The sequence below is a fragment of the Carassius auratus genome, chromosome 22 (genome assembly GCF_003368295.1).
Source record: "Carassius auratus strain Wakin chromosome 22, ASM336829v1, whole genome shotgun sequence".
Classification (NCBI taxonomy): domain Eukaryota; kingdom Metazoa; phylum Chordata; class Actinopteri; order Cypriniformes; family Cyprinidae; genus Carassius; species Carassius auratus.
This window is the reverse complement of record NC_039264.1, coordinates 16,881,276-16,896,979: the sequence shown is the minus strand read 5'-3', so window position 1 is coordinate 16,896,979 and position 15,704 is coordinate 16,881,276. Positions and strand designations below refer to the sequence as shown.

The 15,704-nt window shown below is 41.0% G+C and overlaps 1 protein-coding gene across 4 annotated transcripts; it reads left to right on the top strand.

The window, feature by feature from the left end:
- Positions 1–2,120: 2,120 nt before the first annotated feature.
- Positions 2,121–15,272, top strand: LOC113039835 (gastrula zinc finger protein XlCGF8.2DB-like). 4 transcript variants are annotated; one of them, XM_026197940.1, is made up of 3 exons: positions 2,121–2,181; positions 4,300–4,432; positions 13,947–15,272. In XM_026197940.1, the coding sequence occupies exons 2-3, from the start codon at positions 4,348–4,350 to the stop codon at positions 15,047–15,049; spliced, it is 1,188 nt and encodes a 395-aa protein (XP_026053725.1). In that variant the 5' UTR covers positions 2,121–2,181; positions 4,300–4,347; the 3' UTR covers positions 15,050–15,272. The 4 variants fall into 4 exon arrangements, with proteins under 4 accessions (XP_026053725.1, XP_026053727.1, XP_026053728.1 ...); XM_026197942.1 differs by having other exon boundaries at positions 2,143–2,579; XM_026197943.1 differs by lacking the exon at positions 2,121–2,181 and adding an exon at positions 3,440–4,168.
- Positions 15,273–15,704: the final 432 nt, after the last annotated feature.

The window sequence follows — 15,704 nt, the reverse complement described above, 5'->3', positions numbered from 1 at the left end:
GTCGCAGATGGTACAGTCTTTGCCTGGATTTATTAACCTGTGTTTGAATGTGAGTAGTCCAAGTCAGGTCCTCCGAGATGTTTACACCAAGGTACTTGAAGCTGCTCACCCTCTCCACAGGTGTCCCGCTGATCATAAGAGTAGTATAGGGCTGCTGCTGTCTCTTCCTGAAGTCCACAATCAGTTCTTCAGTTTTGCTCACATTCAGAGAGAGACAGTTGTCCTGGCACCATGATGTTAATTTCTCTACCTCATCCAAGTCTGCAGTCTCTTTATTGTTGTGAATGAGGCCCAGAACCACAGTATCATCAGCAAATTTTATTTTAGATGTGGAGCTGTGGAAAGACACGCAGTCATGTGTGTAGAGAGTAGAGCTACAAACAAATGAAGCCATAACACTGTTGACAAACTTCCTGGACATGTCCAGTTTCACCGGATTGGCACCAGCCTTCTACCGGCATCTCTTGGTCACAGCTGAAAACGTGATCTTCATGCCAGGGTGTTGAAGCTGGTGCAGGTCGTCCTTCATGAAATTGACCAGCTGGACGCCGCTGATCTCCCCCATGTCATTGCCGCCACAGTGGATGACGAGGACATCTGGTGAAATTTTAGTCGGATCTGGCCAATTCAATCCGATTGACGTGTTTACATGTGACTCTTTTATTCTGATTGTGCTTCTAGTCCTATTACGTTCGGATTAGTAGTGTCCATGTAAACGCAGCTACTGTCGGGACATCCTCTCTAACTGGAGCCCTGCGGGCACAGGCGCAGTTGTCAGTCGTATTTTAAAGGAAGCCGTCGCAACGGTCCTGACTGCATCCCAATCTTTAGGTAGATATGTTTTAGATATTTTAGAAATGTTTTTAGGGAATATTTGCATTTGTTCACATTCTATTGAAATAGCTATTCATGTGGTAGACTAATGCAGGACAATGCTGAATGATGCGCATCAGAGGGGATTTAACGTTAGAAGTGGGTATATGCAAAGACACTGTTAAAGAAGTGGGTATACACCGTGTATGTCCTTAAGACTACTAGCACAATAGTATACTCATCAAAATGTTGTCTAATTATCACTATCAATAAACCCTAGAAAATATCAAGATATCATTTTTTGTCAATATATGCATACATTACGTGATAAAGTCTAGATTAGACTAGTGTGTGTGCGCATTTGATTTGCGTTTATTTTCACTGCATGATTCAGTCTATTAAAATGAATCACAAAATTCAAGATATGGGGGCTTAAAATATTTTTGTATCGTTGATATCACACGAAGAGTGACATGATGGCAAATTTAAATTGATTTTATACAAGTAAAAAAAAGGATTTAATATTTAGAGACTTACATTTTAGACACCATATTCCCTGTTTTTGCTCTATTTCGACAACAAAAATTAATCCAAACTAGGCCACATTCCGTGCAGTTGGCAGAGCTGAATCTAAAATATAACACTGCATACATCCTAACCCTCGCCAAAGAGGAGCTCTTTGTTTAACCAAACTCAGCTTAATCTTTGAAAAAATCTGTCAGCACAATTACATATACAGGCAACGTGTTAGTAATTATAAAAGTAAGACTAAATCTCACGTATGTTTCATCATCCAGAGCAGCACATGGATCACTTTGGGAGAACTGGCAATGGGTAAGCAGTGGTTTTCCAGAGGGCCACCAAGTTAATTGTACAGTACTCTGAGCCACTGAGCTCTTCAGTTGCCTGCTTGAAAGGTTGAGGGAAATGGATACATTGATTTCTATCAAGGTTAGTCAAGCTAAGTAAATCTCTGGCCCTAATAAAAGTTCATTTTCATTTCAAATTTAGATAATTTTATAACAGTAAAATAATGAGGCCTACAAGATATTTGCTGTGCATCAAACAAAAAGGTTTATTTATTTTTGTAGATAAACCATGTTTAATTTGCAGAAGTTTTTTTTTTTCTTGAGGGTGGATAAATGGTTCTAAATTGTAATTTTACAGTAATAATATATTAAATGTTTAGAAAATGTTTTAGCCAACACTTATTTAAACAATAATTTAACTTCGAATAGCTCATAAAATACCGAATAACTGCTGAATAACTACTGTTTGGCGTGTGTAGGACTTTTATTTTGGTATGGCGCTGTGACGTCATAAGGAAGCGTCACGCTCCTGCGTATGTTGTTATTCGACTGAAGAAGGGTTTGTGTTTTAAAACACTAGCGTTATTTACATAAATGTTAACCTTTTAACATTAATCTTAGTTTTACAAGCGATAATTAATTAATGTTGACTGTAACTGTATAGCTTTATCTAACGATTATGTAAATTACACATGATTTTGAGCGAGTAAAGCGCATCGACCGTTTTTTAGTTTTTAATCAGTTTATTAGAAACACGAATTCGCTCATTAGTGATGGAGGAAACAAATCAGTTTAATCTCCTGCTTCCCAAAACTATTCTCCGTTTCTAATCGCTCATGCTGAACAAAACAGTGTAAACACAAGCGTGTATAATAATGACAACTTTTACTAATCCATGGCAAATGTTTTGATGAATGTACAATCGGATTAAATGTGATTTAATCACAATGTAAATGCGTAAGTGTCAAAATATTAAATGTCTGTCATTTGTGTTTTAATTTGTGGAGCCAGTTTTTATAGTTTTAGTTAGTGGTTTTAGGATTTGGCTGTAGTTCAATACTTTTAGTAGTTTTTTATAAATGTATCTTAGAAAAAAACATGACTGGTGTGCATCTTGAGACAAAACAAAGGCACTGACACATTTTAAGATCAGTCAGTGTAAGTTTCTTTCTGGAGAAACCGCTCAGACTGTGAAACTGTACGTGTGTGAATTACTGTTACTCTATAGGTATGTGACAAAAAAAAAATCAATACTAGAAAATTAATATATAATCATAACCATATGATAGATAATAAAAATAACTTTAAAATGTTTTTTAAATGATTATAATTGGATAATTATTAAGAAAGTTATGGAATTTTTACATTCGGAAATTAGGGGTCATTTTGTACCTAATTATAACAATAAAACAGTGAAAAACTGTGACCTCTTCCGCTTGATTAAACACTTCAAAATATCATAACATCCTCATTTCTTGGTCTATTTGCATAATTCAAACACCACAGTGTAGTTAATAAATTGCCCAACAAGATTAAGATGACCTCTTTTTAAAAGGTAAATATAATAAATTTATTATTTCTAATTAACCACTAATTAATGAAACTGAGAGCATCAATCCACACATATATTTCCACATGAAATCAAAATAATCAGCCTTTTAAAAATATGATATCATATTATATCAAAAGTATATTATATTTATTTATTTTTAAGTATATGATATTTAGATTTCAAAAAGTAATATACCCTTATGTATAATATATACTTGTTTAGTATACTTTTTTTTGCTGCTTTAATTTACTTTTGAAAAAAAATCTTACAAACATTTCAGCCCATGTGTGCTGTATTATTCTGCACAGAGTTGGTAAAATTTAATTATTTTCACAATGTTTGTAAGAATAATACAGCACACATGGGCTGAAATGTTTGTAAGATTCGGCTAATCAGCTTGCCATAAACAGGTCACTTGACCTAGCAGGCAGCTTAGAAGCACAGTTGTTCCTAAATAAATACATAACCATCCATGGTATTTATTTATATGTTTGACAAAATCATGCCTATAATGTAATCTAGAGATTCTAAACCTTCATTCTGTATGATTTCTTTGAAAAATACTGCACGGATTGATGAAAACTGAGAGAAGTTTTGGAAGCCAATATGATTGAATGGCCGATTCTGCTTTTGACAACGTCACTTGCGGATCGTAAAAAAACACATGCGAATGTTACAATCCATCCCAAACTTCACCTAATTCAAGTTAAATGTATATTCTATAAAAAGTATTGGGTTTGAAACAAAAAAATAATAGCCTTCATAGCGGATTTTGATGGCAAACACGAGAGAAATGTTGCTTCGCTTATAACTTTCTTCTTATGGCAGATAACTTGGAAATTCGAACGTGAGAATCAACGTGAGGACGTAATTTACGTTACTAGTATATGGGCTTTAGAGGTATTCACAAAGCAAAGATAAGAAAGATTTCCTAAGTCACCGACGCGTCTGGCGCTGATAACCTGCTGGGAACAAAGCGCTCGTGCGTATATAGGTCAGATTGTCACATACTCTATTTGTGTCCCTTACCAATGCGTTGATTACTGAACCAGGAGATTGAGATACAACTCTGAGATTTAGTTTGGATTGATTTATCTTTAATTATTCTCATCTTAAACATGACAGATTGTCCAAACACAGAAAAACTCCTGAGATCCACACGCTGTTCTAAATATGGCGTTTATTAAAGAGGAGACTGAAGACGTGAAGATTGAAGAAACATTGAGATTAAAACAAGAAGATACTGAGGAACAAACAGGTTGGTTTTCATTCTTAGTAAAATGTCAAGCTCTACAGGAAAACATGATTTTGAAGCATGTGCAGGTGTGTCAAATACTTGAGAAATTTAACTTAAATACTCTGCTTAATACTTTTGGTGGATTTGTAATCGACTGCAGTACAATTTCAAAGTTTTAGACTTTTATTTGATTACAGTCGTGGCTGAAAATATCGGCACCCTTATATAGACTTATTAAACTGGCAAATGATTTCAAAAAGTATTGAATAAAAGGGGGGGCCTTTAATTGTGGCCAATGTGTATTACAGAAAAAACATTTCATAATGATATTTCCCCCCATCTTAAATTCTTATTATCCAATAAAATTTATTATTCAAATTTGCGTTTGAACCCATGTGAAAAAGTACCATAATTTAAGATTTACCGTTTTTTTTAAATATCAAACATTCAATTCAATTGTGCATTATAGCTGACACCTAGATGAACAATATCAGTTGTTTTTATGACTGTAAGTCATTCTCCTCAAATGCTACTGATGGTAGAAATGTGTATACCAATATCGCATGTAACTTTAGAGACAGTCTCTAAATTTGAGACTCTCCAACGTCCAGCATAAAGTCAATTTAATGGCTGTTTTTTTTTTTTTTTTTTATAATCTGCGCTGATTTGCTGATGTCATTTACCTGGGCATAGATGTCTATCCATCAATTATGAACATTCAGCCGCAAACATGAGGTGCGAGCGGTCACAAGCACGGATGGGAGAATATATATATATATATATATATATATATATATATATATATATATATATAGGGAGCGGCGGTACTGCTCCTGATGTTGTGTTTGTAAACATGGAGGGACAAACACGATTATTTTTGGGACAAATGTTCACATTCATGATCCTTTTTTTTTGGGCTCAGAGACATTGCATTACATGACTTCAAACACAGCACGCGGAGTAAATGCGTCAGCTGCATCAGAATGTTATGATTGGCCCAGAGCTGTTGAATTTTGAATTTCAGTGGTGGTGGATTGGCCCGGAGTAGACGTCTTATGTCACCGCGTTCTGAACTCGTACGTGCTTATATCGGTAATTTTCCTTCTGCGTTCACACAAACCACAATTCCTGCAATTTATTGGTATTGCTACAACTTCTCATAATTAAAAAAAAAAGTAATTTTTTTTCAAAAATATATAATGTGTAAATGCTTTAAGAAAGTAGAAAACGTTTCCCCCAAAAAATTCTCATGTTGAAAATATAAAAAATATCAATTGAATTAAACACTTTAATAATAATTAAACAAAATAAAAATAATTTATTTTCTATTGAAAAATTACAAATTGGGTGCAAGGAACAAAAGCTGGTCAACTTTCTTATGGCACTTTTCCACAGCATGGTAAGGCACAGCAGGGTTCAGTGTGGCGTGGAGCTCCGAGATCGGCGAAACACATTTTTAAATAAGCGCTGTCTTTATAAATAAACCACAGATTTGAGTTTTAAACAACTACATTCTCACCTTAAATACTTTTCAAATTACATTTCCTGACACATTAACAGTAATATTTAGAAAACGTTAATCCGAAAAAATGGTGGTTGAACTCAACCAATGCTGTCTGAACTCAACCAGTCGGGAGGTTTTTAGCGCCCAAGTCCCGCCCCCGAAAGTTCCGGAACTTCGAAAAAGTACTACCTCAACAGCAGGGACTTTCTGAAGGACATTTTTTTTACCCGGAACTTTATTAGTTCCTGGTTCCTGCGGTGGAAACACACCGAGTATCAGGCCAAAGTCCCTAGTTCCTGGGTAAAGTTCCTGCGGTGGAAACGCGGCATATACTGCAGTGGAAACTCAAACCGAGCTGAGCTGAACTGAGCTGAGCCATACCACACTGCTCAGATGGGGAACTTGTGGCAGGGATGCAGAGTTATTTTTTGCTAGACTGGCCACTCCTGGAAAATTAGCCTTGTGGTGCTCACCATCAACTTCAGCTGTATGTAAATATATAGCTCCTATTCAGTGGATTCCCTCTCTGACTGAGGGACAGCTTGGTGTTTACATGATGCAATTTTGAAGAAGCTGCCCAAAATAATCTTCTGTTTCTTAGCAGGAACTTCTGACTCCTCAGCATCTTCAACTGGCCCAGATATAATTCAAACAAATTTTGTTTTCTTTCTTCTTTTAAAGGGCAAAAAGAAGTTTGAAAAGGCTGAGCGACAGTATACTGTTTTCAAACATTCCAACACCCCTGCGCTGCAGGAATACATTTATGTAAATGTATTGTGCTGCTCACACAGCAATGATGAAGTGTATCAAGGTATGAAATGATCACCAATAGAGCACATCACAGTCCCGCCCACAGCCCGAGAGAGCTTAGGTGTCGGAAGTAAATTTCCCATTCATTTTTCTCATTGACGTTTTGAAAAGTCCGTATCTAAAGAGTTTAAAGCATGTCTGAGGATAACCAGCTACGGTTGAACTCATAAGCATACAACATATCATTTTGAGAGAAAAAACTAAGAGAAAATCAAAAGAAAAGTCAAAGGTACAAGACTGTGTACATATTTTCAATTCCGAGCGAAGGAACTACTCATCCCATAAACCACCACGCCTCACTGAAGTCGACTGAAGCCACAACCGTGAAAGAGCCTTTTGTGTAGTGATGGGAAGTTCGGATAATTTTACCAACTCAGATGTTTGAGTCTCGTTCAGCAAAATGAACAAAATTTTTTTCCGAGTCAGATGTAATTAAAATGTTATGTGTTATTTCCCCAGCACATCTAGTACTTATGCAAATGTTGATCACACTACAAACAATACAAAAGTAAAATGCTGTAAGATACAGAAAAGATTAATTCATTTTTTACCTGGGTCTTCAGTCTTTGATTAGCTCACCTCACCTCTTGTCTGACAAGTCTTCCTGTTCAAGTCATTCATTAATCACATGACCGGCCCATACGCTACCAATGCAGTCCGAGGCAGAAAGAGAATTGATTAGTTAATCTCATGAGTCTTTCGGGTCGAGTCGTTCCTTAAACACGTGAATCTTTGCTGATATAATAATTGTTTTTCCTAGGCAAACAACATTTTGGTCTAATATATGTACAAGAAGATTGTTCAAAAGGGACATAATGACATATATTAAAAGCAAATATCATTTTGTATCCTAAACAAGTAACACTACAATTCTATAGTCTAATCTGAAGGGTGAACTTAAAAAAAACATAAATCATACAACAAGGTAATTTTTGAAGATTAGGATCCACTGTAAAAAAAGGAAAAAGTGTCATCAAAGTGTTTTCGCCATCATATGGACAAAATTTAAAGCATAACCAATAATTATAAGAAAAGATAAGAATAAGTACTATGCACCCATTTGTAAGGTAGTAAATTAACGAATTATTCTAGCTAATGTTGTCACGTCACGTGTCAAAAGAACGAACAACCCGAAGACCCGAAAGATGAACTAATCAATTCTCTTTCCGGCTCAATACTGAATTGGTTAAATGTATTGGGCTGTCAAGTGATTAAGGAACAACTCAACCCGAAAGACTCATGAGATGAACTAATCAATTCTCTTTCCAGCTCAGACTACATAGGTTAAGCGTATGGGTCTGTCACGTGATTAAAGAACGAGTCAAAAACCCGATAGACCCGAACTATAAACAAATCAATTCTCTTTCTGGCTCAGATTGCATTGAGTTTAACGTATGGGGCTGTCACGTGATTAAGGAACGAGTCAAAAACATTTCTGTTAAGTATGTAACCTTGGTTCCCTGAGCAGGGAACGAGATGCTGCGTTGACGTGGGGAACACCTTCGGTGTGACGAATATCTGAAGCAATTTTTTGGCCGAATAGCACTTAGCACCGCCCCGACGCCCACGTGAGTGAGCTAAATCAGAGTGCTGCGCGCTATTTCATCAGATTTCCACTTGTTACAAAGAAAGCGCTTTCACAGGTACGGAACGGCACACACCGCAGCATCTCGTTCCCTACTCAGGGAACCAAAGTTACATACGTAACCGAGATGTTCCCTTTCATAGGTTCACTTCGATGCTGTGATGACGTCATCGCCTTGGGAACACTATACCGTAATGCCTGACATACCTTAGATAGCTGGAGATAGAGCAGACCTCTGCTTTTACCACCAAAGCTAACAAATAACTGATCGGACCTACGCCGCTAAGCTGTGCAGTCAACATAGATCCTAAGAATCCTTACAGGGCAGAGACTCAGGCTACTCGAACCTGCATTAGCAGGGGAGAAGGCCTCCAATACCACCTGCTGGAAACAAAATGGGTGCGAAGCCACTTTCGGAACATAATCAGGCCTAAGCCGCTAAAAGACTTTAACGAATCCTGGGGCAAAGTCCATACATGGACTGACCGATAGAGCCTGCATATCCCCCACTCTCTTAAGGGAAGATAAAGGCACCAAAAGAACAGTCTTGGGCTGCAAAAATTTATCTGAAACAGACTCCAAAGGTTCAAAAGGATGTGCCGCCAGGCCCTCCGAAACAATCCAAAAGAGAACAATCCTCCAAAGAAGGATAACGCACCGGGCAGAAAGCGGAAATGTCACGAGGATTCCAAATCATGCCCCGAGCTTGTGTCAGCAGATCGTGTCTGAGGGGAACCTCCCAGGGAGGGCCGGCCAGCAAACTGATCAGGTCCAAAAACCACAACTGAGTGGGCCACCACGGGGCTACCAACAGTAAGCGCTCCACCCTGTCCGATCGTACTCTGGGGGAGTGCTTTTTTTAGGGGGAAAAGCATAAAGATCGGCCTTGGGCCATTCGTGGACCAGAGCATCTATACCAAGAGGCGAAGGGGGAGACGGGGAAAACCAGAGCGGGCAGTGCGTAGTCATACTCGAAGCAAACAAGTCCACTTCCGCTCGGCTGAACTTCTGCTTATATGAGATCCACTACCTGAGGGTGCAATCTCTATTCTCCCTCCTCCAGACTCTTGTCCCGATAGCAAGTCTGCTCCTGAGTTCAGGTGACCTGGGACATAGACTGCTTTAATTGACAGAGACTTTGTCTGAGCCCAAAGAAGAACAAGCCTCGCCAGCCTGTACAGGGTAATGCAATCCTCCTTGGCAATTGAGATAAGAAACATCTGTCATGTTGTCCGTCCTGACTAAAACGTGACAACCCCTCAGCTGTGGTAAAAACTGTTTGAGAGCCAGAAAGACTGCTAGAATCTCCAAACGATTTATGTGCCAGCCATGGTGCGCTTCCGTCCAGAGCCCACTGACTGGACGACCTTGATGCACTGCCCCACAACCCGTGAGGGACGCATCTGTAGTGATCGTCTTGCGACCACTTAATGTCCCCAGCTGGACTACTTTTTGAAAGAACTGGGGTCTCGTCCATGGGCTTAGAGCATGAAAGCCCTTGCGTGTCACGGTAATTCTGCGAAGCGTATGACAATGAGGCGATATGTTCTGACTCTTTGCCCACCACTGAAATGGTTGCATATGGAGAAGGCCCAACTGAACCACAGGGGACGCTGCCGCCCTTAGATCGATAGTTATAAACCAATCCTCGGAATGGATCTGAGACAGAATGGGCTTCATCGTTAGCATCTTGAACTTGCTCACTCTGAGTGCAAGATTTAAACGATGCAAGTCCATGATCGGATGTAAGCCACCATCTTTTATGGGCACAACAAGTATCGGCTGTAAAAGCCTGACTCCACCTGAGTGGGGGATACCTCTTCTATAGCCCCTTTCTCTAGGAGTAACATAATCTCTTGATTTAAAATCGAGGCCTCCCCAGGACGTACAGTCGTAGGAAGAACCTCGGTGAAAGGAGGTGGCCCTTATCGAAATTGGAGCCCAAAAATACACAATGGGCCTTAGTTGCTCCACTTCTGACATACTCGTTTGATTTTCCTACGTAGGGCCCCGAGACACCTGAGTGGCGGGGAGATCCATCACAGGAAGACGTCCAAATGTCCTGTCGGGCCAGCCCACATAAACAGGCCATGCTCGCATGACGCTTGGACGATTCCCAGAACTCTGAAGGCTGGAAGGCGCAGAGTATCTGAGGAAGTGCATGTCATAAGGAGTCGACCTAAATCTGCCCGAATCGCAGTATACGGTGGGACTGTGATGATCTGAGTCGGGGGTCCACAATGAGAGGCGAATACACATGTGCGGTTTGTCCCCACTCTCCAAAGGAGGGCCTGGCCTCCAAAGATGGGCGAATAAATCAGGAGCTGCTATTGGGAGCCTGAGAACGAGAGGCCTTGGCCGTCGAACTCTGGTCTAGCCGTTTGCGTTGTCGTTGGCGAACAAGACCTAGGACCCCAGTCTTTGCGAGGTGGTAATCTAGGTGAAGGCTCATGGCGCTGAACCCCTTGAGGGCGCTGCAAAGACGACAAGCACGAGCGAACCGCAGGTGGCTGACGCTCTACTTCTCTAGTTCTGTGTGGAATAAGCTGGCGAAACATGGCAGACTGTTGTTTAGCAGCTCTAAACTTTTCCACAACAGTCGTGACTGAATTTCCTAGCAAGCCATTCTGAGAAATGGGGGCATCCAAAATAAAAGTTTTGTCCTTCTCTTTAATGTCAGTGAGTGTGAGCCATAGGTGGCACTCAACTGACACTAAACCTGCCATGGATCTGCCTATTGCCCGAGCGTTGTGCTTGGTGGCCCTAAGCGCCAAGTCAGTAGCTCGTTTAAGTTCTTTAACACACTCCTGAAAGCACATACACCATAAACACAAGACTTTGCAACTGGGGACGGAAATTGGGGGGGTCGAGGTAATCCAGTGCAGGCAGCAGCTGTCCTACCCTGCAGCTATTAAAGCGCTGGTCATGGACCCGCTTGACAGACTGGCGGTACAAAGCGGCGAAGTTGAGGGATGGGGGGATGGTTGGGGGTGAATGCATATCTGTATCTGTGTGTGTGTTAAGAGTTTGTGTATTTGTTGGCCTGGAGAGTTGCGATTCAATCTAGGTGCCTCAGTCTGCAGATTGTGATAGCGTCAGAGCAAGTTGTCATGGAGGCAGCCTTGTTCAGGTCCCAGACAGAGTAAACATCAGCACGTGGAAGACGGGGGAGGAACGCGAGAGCGTCTCACTACAGAGCTCTTCCAGCGTTGTCGTTGTTCCAGCAGTGGAATTGGCCGAGACCAGTGCTGGTAGAGAAAAGGCCAAAAGAAGATAAGTTTGGTCTTGGGGCGAGTAGCCGCGTTTCAATTCCACGGCTACTCTCTTTGTCCATTTCTGATCTCTGATCGATCCAATTGCTTTTTCCAAAGCCGTGAGCTTCTGCTGACCGCTCTGCCCACTGCTTCGATCATGACGGGCAGCCTTGTAAGCCTTTGACAGCTGTCACCGTTTTCTGAATTCCTCGATAAACCAGGGCAATGCTTAATCCTATCTGCAGAATACCTGTTATCATGGTTCTGAATAGGTAGATATAATGTCCTCCACGGAAAGAGCCACCAGACACACCACCTCTACCACGCATTCATGGTGTAGCCAGCTGGGAACGTTCCGACAGGGCAGTCAGGTTCCCCCGAACCCAAAAGAAGGTGTCAATTGCTTTGAGAGATTTTTAGATGGAGAGCAGTGCAGAAGGAGTCTCTCAGAGTATACGAGACAAAAGGTGCAAAGCAGGAAAGGTAAGGGAGAGGAGATGGAGAGGGAGAGAAAATGCGACCGCCGTTGAGAGCCAGAGAGTTTGGACGGCAATTGGGGGCGTGACTTCCAAGACAGAGCTGAGTTAGGCGCCAGATGTGCCGCGAGAGTTTTTTCTACGGCCGGCATCGCCGCATATCCATGTTCCACCATTTTGGAAATCGTGGCGAAATCGACAGGAATAGTAATTCGCACCGAAAAGGCTGCTTCCTAGATTTCGAAACCTCGTGGTGGAGGTCTTGGGGAAAAAAAGGAAGAGACACATGAGGTTCAAATGGAGTGCGGCTAAACAGAAATCGATCGTCCAGTTTCGACTGGGCCTGATTTTGTCGGCTCGCTATCCCACTCCAACCCCAATTTATCCGCAGCACGTGTCACAATGTCTAAAAAGATCGCTGTAAGATGGGGAAGTGCGTTTCTCCTGTCCGCTCGGAGGGAGAGAACTGCACTCTTCATCCAAAAAGCCCTCTGAATCGGAGGCCGCTGTAGAGAGCACGTCTTTGTCACATGGCATACAACTGAAAAACATTGCGAGCTTCCGGGGTAGGCCTAATATCATCGTTGATAGAGACAACGGGCTGTCTGTAGCGCTCTTCGAGCACTTGCACATGTCCTGGGGAGAGTGAGAGAGAAGGAAAAAAATCTGTTATCCCACTCACCATGGGCACCAACCCTCATGCAGTGCCTCGGCAACCGCAGAAACAGGGTAGCAGGGGTTAGACGTGGGGCCTACTCTCTTAGAGAAGGTTGCGAGCCTCGAGCGCAATACTTTTAGCCGTAGGCTATCGCAGTGTTGACAGTCAGAAAGGCCGCTAAGCGCTGCCTGAGCATGGTGTAGGCCCAAACATAGCATGCAGCTGTCATGAGTTTTCCTTCCTGCAATGAACCTGTCACACGACCCGACACATCTTCTGAACCTCATCGTGTCCGCTGAAGAGGAGTAAACTGCTCTTAGAAGTAATAACGATAGCTGTGAACATGGCGAAAACGCTTTCCTACGGGCAACAGATGATTCGCTTCCTGAAGGAATTAAATCTGATGAAATAGCGTGCAGCACTCTGATTTAGCTATAGGTATTGTGTATTGAAATTTATATTTAACGTTGTGTATTTTATATTGTCTGCATGTGTGAAAGCAGTTAACGATAACGTCAGCAACATGGTGCAGTGCTTTGTACCTGAGTGCAATCACTGATCAGTCATCAACACATGTCATTGCCATGAATCATTACACAAATGTTCAGTAAATGCATGAAGAGGTATGCCTAGGCTAAATATTGTTTTGACAGTGGCGTCATAAAATGCTTGGTATGACTCATACCATATGAAGGCTACAGTAGCCTAGCTAAAGTGGACGATAATGCTTACTAACGTTACCAACCTCCCTTCAAAACTCACCAAAAATTTGTAGGTCTTGTCCCTCATGCTGGCCCTTACAAAACCCACAAGCTGACCCTCGGACACGCTACACTCAACTACATAACATGATCTGAAGTGGGTTTCATCCCTTTGAGCACTATGAACCCAAGTCCCGCCCCCGAAAGTTACGGAACTTTGAATAAGTACTACCTTGCCAGCAGGGACTTTCTGGGGCATTTGTTTTACCCGGAACTTTATTTAGATCCTGGTTCTTTCAGTGGAAACACACAGAGTACCAGCCCAAAGTCCCTAATTCCTGGGTAAAGTTCCTGCGGTGGAAGCCTTAATGACCTGATTAGCTAGATCAGGTGTGTTTAATTATGGTTGCATCAAAACTGTGCAGGGCTTTGAACCTCCAAGAACTGAGTTTGAAACCCCTGATCTAGCTTGTTGGTAAATGTTTTGATGTCTGTTTCTCTGTGCTATTAAACTGGGCTAACTTTCATTTGCCTTTTTTCATCATAGACCTCATTATGCTGAAGGAGGAGCACATAGTACCGAATGAAATGGAAGAGAAAGAACAATGTGAGACTCATCATGATTTTAAAACCGAGGAAGAATCTTTTAGTCGGCCAAAGATTAAAGAGATTTTCTCACAGAAAACAGCTCATAAAACAGAAACAGAAAGTTATTTCACCCCTTTTCACTGTGAAAAGAGTTTTAGTGAACATGGAAACCTTAAAGTCCCCATGGAAATTGACACTGGAGGGAAGACATTCTCCTGCCAACAATGTGGAAAAAGATTCAATAGAAAAGGACACCTTAAAGACCATATGAAAGTTCACACTGGAGAGAAGTCTTTTACCTGCCAACAGTGTGGAAAGAGTTTCAAGCATAAAGGAGACCTTAACAGGCACATGAGAATCCACACCGGAGAGAAGTCTTTCACCTGCCAACAGTGTGGAGTCAGTTTCACACATAAAGGAAACCTTAAAGTGCATATGAGAATTCACACTGGAGAGAAGCCTTATACCTGCCAACAGTGTGGAGTCAGTTTCACAAACAAAGGAAACCTTTACAGGCACATGGAAATTCACACTGGAGGAAAATCTTACACCTGCCAACAGTGTGGAGTCAGTGTCACTCATGAAAGAAACCTTAAAGAGCACATGAGAATTCACACTGGAGAGAAGCCTTACACCTGCCAACAGTGTGGAGCCCGTTTCACATATGAAGGAAAACTTAAAGCGCACATGAGAATTCACACTGGAGAGAAGCCTTACACATGCCAACAATGTGGAGTCAGTTTCACACATAATGGGAGCCTTAAAGTGCACATGATAATTCACACTGGAGAGAAGCCTTACACTTGCCAACGGTGTGGAGTCAGTTTCACCAATAAAGGAAACCTTTACAGGCACATGAAAATTCATACTGGAGAGAAATCTTACACCTGCCAACAGTGTGGAGTCAGTGTCACTCATGAAAGAAACCTTAAAGTGCACATGAGAATTCACACGGGAGAGAAGCCTTACAACTGCCAACAGTGTGGAGTCAGTTTCAGAAATAAGGGAAACCTTTACAGGCACATGAAAATTCACACTGGAGAGAAATCCTACACCTACTAACAGTGTGGAGTCACATAACAGAAACCTTAAAGTGCATTTGTGACCCTGAACTACAAAACCAGTCATAAAGGGTATATTCTTAGAAATTAAGATTTATACATCAAATAAATAAGATTTTCATTGATATAAGGTTTATTAGGATTGAAGAATATTTGGCGAAGATACAACTTTATCAAAATCTGGAATTTGAGGGTGAAAAATAAAGCTAAATACTGAGAAAATTCTTTAAAATTGTCCAAATTAAGTTTTTAGCAATGCATACTGCTAATCAAAAAAAAGAGTTTTGATTTAGTTCCAAAACAGAAGTTGTGCTTCTCAGCTCCTCCCATAAATTGCGTACTGCTGGATCTAAGGCCGTGTTGCAGGGTTAATTTTTCAACAAATTTGTGCAATTTGCTTGTTGGTAATAAACATTTAACCTGTTAACTGTCACTCAGGTTTTTGAAGACAGACATGAATGTGCATTATACAAACATAAATTTTTATAATTCATGACTGAAAACATTTTGTAACATGATTTTGATGTACCATTTACATGGTAATGCAATGTCTGATTTTAAAATGGGTTTGAAGGATGAATATTGAGATTTTATGGTTTCAAGTGATATATAACTTCTGATGATTTCTAAAAAGTGATGGAGAAAAAGGCAACGAG

What these genes read in the sequence shown, in the direction of transcription:
- LOC113039835 (XM_026197940.1), top strand. Translation starts at nt 4,348, where the DNA reads ATGGCGTTTATTAAAGAGGAGACTGAAGACGTGAAGATTGAAGAAACA. An exon ending in AGATACTGAGGAACAAACAG is followed by an intron (nt 4,433 to 13,946) that starts GTTGGTTTTCAT and finishes TTTTCATCATAG; the next exon opens with ACCTCATTATGCTGAAGGAG.